Raw genomic sequence first — 6,517 nt, forward strand, 5'->3', positions numbered from 1 at the left:
CAAGAAAAGTAGATTAAGAGCATACACTATCATACATACAGAACTTACCATGGCAATAAAATGGTTCAAACCAAACTTCAAGTTACCAAAAAGAAAAATTAAATAGGACACTTGGATAATTCTTTACTTTCTAAAATCACCTATGTAAAAACAGCACTTAAAAAAAACTTGCCCTACCATAATATAAACATATATGTAATTTAAGATACAAATATATATAAAATCGCTCCCCAAACTATAAAATATTATAAAATTATTAAAGACGATTACTTTATTTTAAATAAATATCGAAGTTTAAAGAGTATCCTTAAAGACAGACAATAATCATGTTCTGTATGCTCACTTCGCTTTTCAGGATAGCTAGCTTTAACAAATACATAACATTTTAAATTTCATCTAATTTAACAGCTAACGTAAAACAGAATTTGAGAACAAGATGGACTAGGCTTTAAAAAAATAAAGTCTAACTTTATATTTACAAAATTCATGTAAGACTTCTTTGAAAATTGTATTAAAGTTTGGCTGCAGCAATAAGATGCAAGATGTCATGGTAGATAACATGGCATTTGAAGTCATGCATTTTAAAAAGATCACTCTGGCAACTGAAGAAAAATGAGTACGAGGAGGCCAAGACTGGAAGCACTAAGAGGCAGTTACAGCAGATAAAGCAAAAAGCGACCTTGAGCAAGTTACCTAAGTGTCTGTCTCAGCTTCCACATCTTTAAAATAGTAATAATAATACCTACCTCATAGAGTTATTATGTGGAGTTATCCGCATATTAAACAGCTATTGGAGCTTGAATTAAGGCAATGACAGTATGTGGGGAGAAGGGGGGGAGGTTTAAGAAATTTAAGAAGTAAAACTCAGCAGGCATGGTGACAATTATATTGTGTTGCTTTTAAGAGTTCATGCTCACGTCAAGATTCAGAAGGAAAGAGTGCCGTTTGATGAGATGGCTGCCATGGGCAGAGGGAGGAGAGGTGGTGAATGAAACACATTCATGCCATCTATGTGCCATCCCTGCTCCCAGATTTCTGGCTTGGGTGGGTGACTGGGAAAATTGTGGTGCTACTAAGTGAGATAAAGAAAATAAGAGAAGAAATAAGTTATCTTTCAACATATGTTTGAAGTGTCCGTGGGCCAGCAAGATAGAGACATCCATCAGGAAGTTGACTATGCAAGTCTGAAACCTGAAAGAAGGCTCACAAAAGTGCAAACGCTGTGCTCAGATTAAAGAAATGAACTGCTTTGGTAAAGTTCTGGTGTTCAACTCACTAATGTGAAATGGGAACCACCTTGTTACTCTGGCATTTACTTTCTTAAATCAGGTGACCAGATTTCCTTACTTTGGTATGGGCTAAGTGCAGAATGCAAAGGAACTAGAATCAAAATATTTATGGATTTAACAAAAAACAGCATATGAAAAATTGCCTTGACACTTTAAGATGAAAGCCAGATTAAAAATTAATAAAACTTACAAATGATTAATGTTTTCTAAACAATAGGAAGAAATACTGAGTTACATCACTGAATTTCCTATTTAAAAATAAAACCTGTCTCTATCTAGAATGATTTAAGTGAGGTCCTCTTGAAGCAGGAAATTTCATAAGGTTACTTTTATGAAGTCCTCTAGAAGCAAGAAATGTCCTAACCCTAAGGTTATTCTTTATCAATTTTTACCTGGCTGAGTCAGACTTTTTAGTCAAGCTTCCTCATCTTTATTCCTTAGCAGATATGGTAAATTCCTTGGAAACTCACTTGACGATGTGTATCTATCCTCATGATGCCATTAATATGCTCAGGCAACTAACTAATGTTGATAATACATGCAAGCATGTTTCCAATAATGACTTTAAGTATAAAATGTGGAAACTGTAAAAGCATCTACATTTCAAATAATCTATTTTCACACTTAGTACCAAATCCTTCACAGCAGCATCACTTTGGCCCTCTCTCTCGTAAAAAAATGTGACTTTAAGAGTAAACCAGATAAATACAACATATAATACGATTTTACATGTCAAACCTGAGGAGACTTCATTTAAAAAGAACGAATGAAAATCAGAAGCTGTGAATAAGATATAAAGTAAAGGAATAAAGCCAAAAAATGAAATTGACTTCAAGACACATTTTCCATGATGAAAAAGAGAGAAAAATGAAGAATAGATTTAAAGAAGGATTCCAAGTCCTCAAGTCCAATCAAATCATAACCAGAACAACTTGACCCCACTCATCTCACAGGGAGTTTTGGCATCTCCCTCCCAGCATTCTAATGAAATGCCAAGTAAACGCACAGGGGAACTTCTAAGGCTGTAAGAGACATTGTTATTCTATTTGCTTTATAGAAAGATTAACGTTATACAACATATAACTCTAGCAGTAAAATGTACAAAACTTCAACTCTATAACACAAAAAAGCTCATTTTTAAGATGCAAAAACTATTCCATATAGAGTGAAAGTGTTTTTAAAAAGTCAGGAATATATTTTCATTGATGTCAAAAAAGTTAAAATTTAAAAGACCGTACAGTACCTGTCTGAGTAGTGTAAGTTATAAATGTATTAGCAACTATTTTCCCCCGTTTTCCTTCAAAATCTTCATCTCCTTCTTCTTCAGAGGAAGAGCTAAAGTGTTCTTCAACAAGTTTTTTGGCTGCAGCTTGATTAGCCTTCTTGATTTCCTCAAATTTCCTTTGAGACATGAGCTCTGCTTAAAAGAGAAAAAAATGAGCTTCATTTCTGCAGAACAATCTCTCAAAAAGCAAAGCATGATGTACTAATATATCATTTTAAAATACAGGTTTAAAAGTCACCTTTGGAGTATTCTATTTTACCATCATTCATGAAAAAATATATTTTCAAGTTTCTTGTCACACAAGTAAAAAGAATACAATAAAATCTTTCACTTTTGTTAAATATCTTGCCAAATGCAGCAAATTGTTCTAGAGTGACTAACAAATCAATAAAAAAAATTATGAAGGTATGATAAAAGTATCAGAAAACTAGTGATCAACCTCAAAATAAGGACATTAATAAATATTACAATGGAACATTCAGCAATAAATAGTACACAGTGCTTTTTAAGAGGGGAGAAACATGCCCAGTGAGAACACATCAGAATCAGTGGAGGCCAGTGCTTTTTCAAAGCACCTTCCTCCACACTACAGCCCAGCCTGGCTTGGCCCACCAAAGATTTTGCATAAACAATATTCATGTATACCCACTATGTTTATAATCTGCTTCTCAGAAAGCTCAAGGACTTTTTGCCTTTATTAAAATGTGGTCACAAAACATAAATTTAACATTAATCCACACAAAATGTTGCTCACATGGAAAATGTGCTTCTCACAACAAATTCATTCTAAAAAGAAATGTTAAATAAGCTTTGGACAGTTCTTCCACTATGCTCTTTAGCACCGTCTGTATTTCTCATTTTGTGACTCGGTTAAACAACAATGGAAAAAGAATTAGATTACTTCATAGCACATTCCCAATGAGACTTCAAACTCCTCAAGAGCAAGGACCATGGGGATTTTCTTCAAGCACTAAGTAGGTGTTAATAAACTCCCTGAATTCATTAGTGCCCATATCGAGAAAATTTTAAATTTACTAATTTAAAATTCACTTTATGCTTGAAACTGATGACCCATTACCAAGATAAACTTTCTTATTTTACGTAGTGCATTTGTACTTAATGATGTTTTTCTTTTTATTTCCCTCATGATACGTTTTCCTTTTCTTGTTGCAGTCAGTTTGGTTGGGGATTATGCAGCATTTCAAGTAAAACTGGAGGAAAATGTACAGTGCCTACATAGAAATCTTTGAGTATTAGCAGCAAAGCAATGGCTATAAGATCTGTGACTCAAAACTTGATGTACAATATGAGAGACAATAAATGTCATTAATTATGGAAAATTAACACTCAAGGATAGAATTTTTAAATGGCTGAATTAGACAGATATAATAAAAACATTCATAACCTGGTCAATGTATCCACATAAGATCATCTCAAGGAAAGCTGACAAAGCAACTTTCCCATATATTACCTCTTACAATCAAGTCTCAATTATCTAGGTGAAGAATGCTTGCTTTTCTACTATCTACAAAATCTAAGAAAGTTTACCAAAACTGTTCACCGGTCTCCAACTTGCACACCTTACCACCACCATAACATAAACTCAGTAACTGCAAGCTAAGAGAATACCACCTAACTTTAAAATTAGCTTAGGAGGGAAAACACTCAGAAGCTCAATTTGCTCCTTCCCCTAAAAAATATATTCTGAAAAGTACATTCCAAACACAAAAATAAAATGATTTATTCCCTTGGCCCCATGCACTCCTCAGTTAGTACAGACAACTGAGAATTGTCTGTGTGTTCTCAGGCTCCACTACAACACAGCCTTGGATGAAGGATATTGAATGAAGGATACTGACATGCCAGAGGAGGTGACACCAGATACATCCAGGAAAAGATATGAAATTTGTGAACAGGAACCACACCACAAACTCAAGTGCAAAGACAATTACTTACAATTACTTACATAGACAATTAAAGTTACTACACTAAGGCAACCAGGTAAGATGGAAAATGACAACTAGCCCCAGAAGCAGAAAGAGAATGAGATGGAGTGCCTAACGCCAATATAAACGGTATTTCTGCGACTCAGTCGGGCTGACTGTTGCCATGCACAAAAGTACTAAAGCCACAAGATCTTATTTTACAAGAAAAATTGTTAACCAGATTTTTATGACATTTTAAAAAGAAAAAAGAAAGAAAAAAACTGCTGGCGACCAATCCAGATTTAAAGCACTGTGTTACTCAAACTAAATTATAGGCTAAATCAGACCCCCGGGCCACAATCTGCAACTTTTGGTCTAGGGATTCAGTAGGCAAAAAGAGTGAAGGGAAGAATACTGGACAGAGAAGTAACAAAGATTAATATCAATTAAAATTAAGATGAAAGAGGTGTGATGGGACTCTGCCTAGAACGCTAAAAAGTGTAGCTGCTTGAGAGGTTTGAGAAGTGGGGCCAATAATAAACTCTCGAAGGAGAAGAAAAGAAGTGAAGGAGAGCAAGGGCGCAGGCAGTTCTGATTAGTGCGTGCCTTGGTAGGCATCCAGGTGAGATCCAGGACGGGAGCCATTCTCACCGCTGGCTACGGAAGTCTGCGGCGCTTCAGGTCCCGCGGGGCTGCGCCGGGCTGAGCCACCTGCAGCCGCGGCGGTCGCCGCTCCTCCGGGGCTGGGGCCAGGACCAGCAGCGCCCCCCAACCCCTTCTCTCGCCCTCCTCCGGCGCCGCGGAGATGGACTCCATTTCCTGAGGAGGGGGCCGCAGTGGCCCGTCCTCGGGCTCGGCCTCGGCCACCGGCCACCTGGCGCCAGGAGGCTTCCATCCCTGCAGAGAAAAAAAAAAAAAAAGAGTGGATGGAGCGTAAGCGCAGCGCTGCCGGGGGTGGAGGGGAAGGGGCAGTGGGTGAAGCCGGTGTGAGGGACCGAATGAAGAAGGTTTCCGCAGGGCGGGGACAGGGTTTGAGAAGGTCGCGGCCCTATCTGTCCCGAAGGGCGAGTCCCCGGTAAGTCCGGGCTTTGGAGATGGACCAGAGAGGGAGAAGACTGGGCAGAGAAATGGACTGCGGGGCAAGAAGCATCCAGCGCCGGAGAGGGAGAGCCGGGGAGAAGGAAAGCGCCTACGCAGCCTCATGGAGACCGCGGTGAGAGAAGAGCTACAGACTGACCGGCGGCTCCCGCCGGGAACCAACTGCAGTAGCGAACCCTAAGGAAAGCTACGTCTCCTTATCGACGGCGCTGGCCCCTAGAGACTACAACTCCCAGAAACCCCCGCCCACCGCCCGCAGAACGCGTGGCATCACTGGCCGCTTCCTTATCCGGGAGCACTGGGGGCGAGGGCGGGAGGGGCTCTGAGCGCGTGCGCTGACTGGGCCGGGCCTTCGGAAACTACAATTCCCGGCGTGCTCTGGGGCTCGGGCGAGGTCAGCGCCCAAAGAGGGCGCAAGGGGACGGTGTGTGGGCCGGCCCTGAGGTGTCCTTGACGCCAGAGGATGTTGCTGCTATCTCGCGACTACGCTAAACCCAGCTGGGTATCAGGCTTCCGTCTGAATGGCCATAATTGACTGCCTGCCATCTTTAGCCTCGCCTTCGGGCTTTCAGGTGGCAGGAGGGTTCTCACTGATGGGAAAATGAAAACACTTCGGGGACGGGGAAGAGGGAGGGAAAGCTGGGGTACTATTGCGGAAAAGTGAGTCGAGTGGAGAAAGCGCCCTTTCTGAATTGCTAAAGCGATGTGGAAGATAAATCTAACGCCTATTATTATAGTCCTTTAAAGTTTACCATATGCTTTTTCTGAAGTTGGCCGATTTTTACCTTCACGACAGCTCCGTAAAGTAGATTTTATTAAGGAAAGTAGTTGAGAGCCAGGACCCAAATCTTCTGACTGCGCTGAGTTTTCTAATAAGAGAGAGATAATATTCGAAGATTTACGGGTCTGTCAAGGATTGA

General features: G+C 40.1%; 1 protein-coding gene across 3 annotated transcripts in view; it reads right to left on the reverse strand.

Moving 5' to 3' along the window:
* The window catches only part of NFXL1 (nuclear transcription factor, X-box binding like 1), a 53,738-nt gene extending 47,930 nt beyond the window's left edge, over positions 1–5,808 (reverse strand). The window contains exons 1-3 of one of the 3 annotated variants that reach the window (XM_004419039.2): positions 5,737–5,808; positions 5,151–5,396; positions 2,533–2,706 (exon numbers count right to left, since the gene is read on the reverse strand). In XM_004419039.2, the coding sequence (XP_004419096.1) occupies positions 2,533–2,706; positions 5,151–5,394 (418 nt within the window). In that variant the 5' untranslated portion in view covers positions 5,395–5,396; positions 5,737–5,808. Of the gene's footprint in view, positions 1–2,532; positions 2,710–5,105; positions 5,397–5,736 lie in introns of all 3 variants that reach the window. The other 2 variants (XM_087434269.1, XM_087434268.1) reach the window with 2 other exon arrangements.
* Between the last annotated feature and the right edge of the window lie 709 nt (positions 5,809–6,517).

Source organism: Ceratotherium simum, chromosome 8 (assembly GCF_057802395.1).
Source record: "Ceratotherium simum simum isolate JZ-2026a chromosome 8, ASM5780239v1, whole genome shotgun sequence".
Taxonomy (NCBI): domain Eukaryota; kingdom Metazoa; phylum Chordata; class Mammalia; order Perissodactyla; family Rhinocerotidae; genus Ceratotherium; species Ceratotherium simum.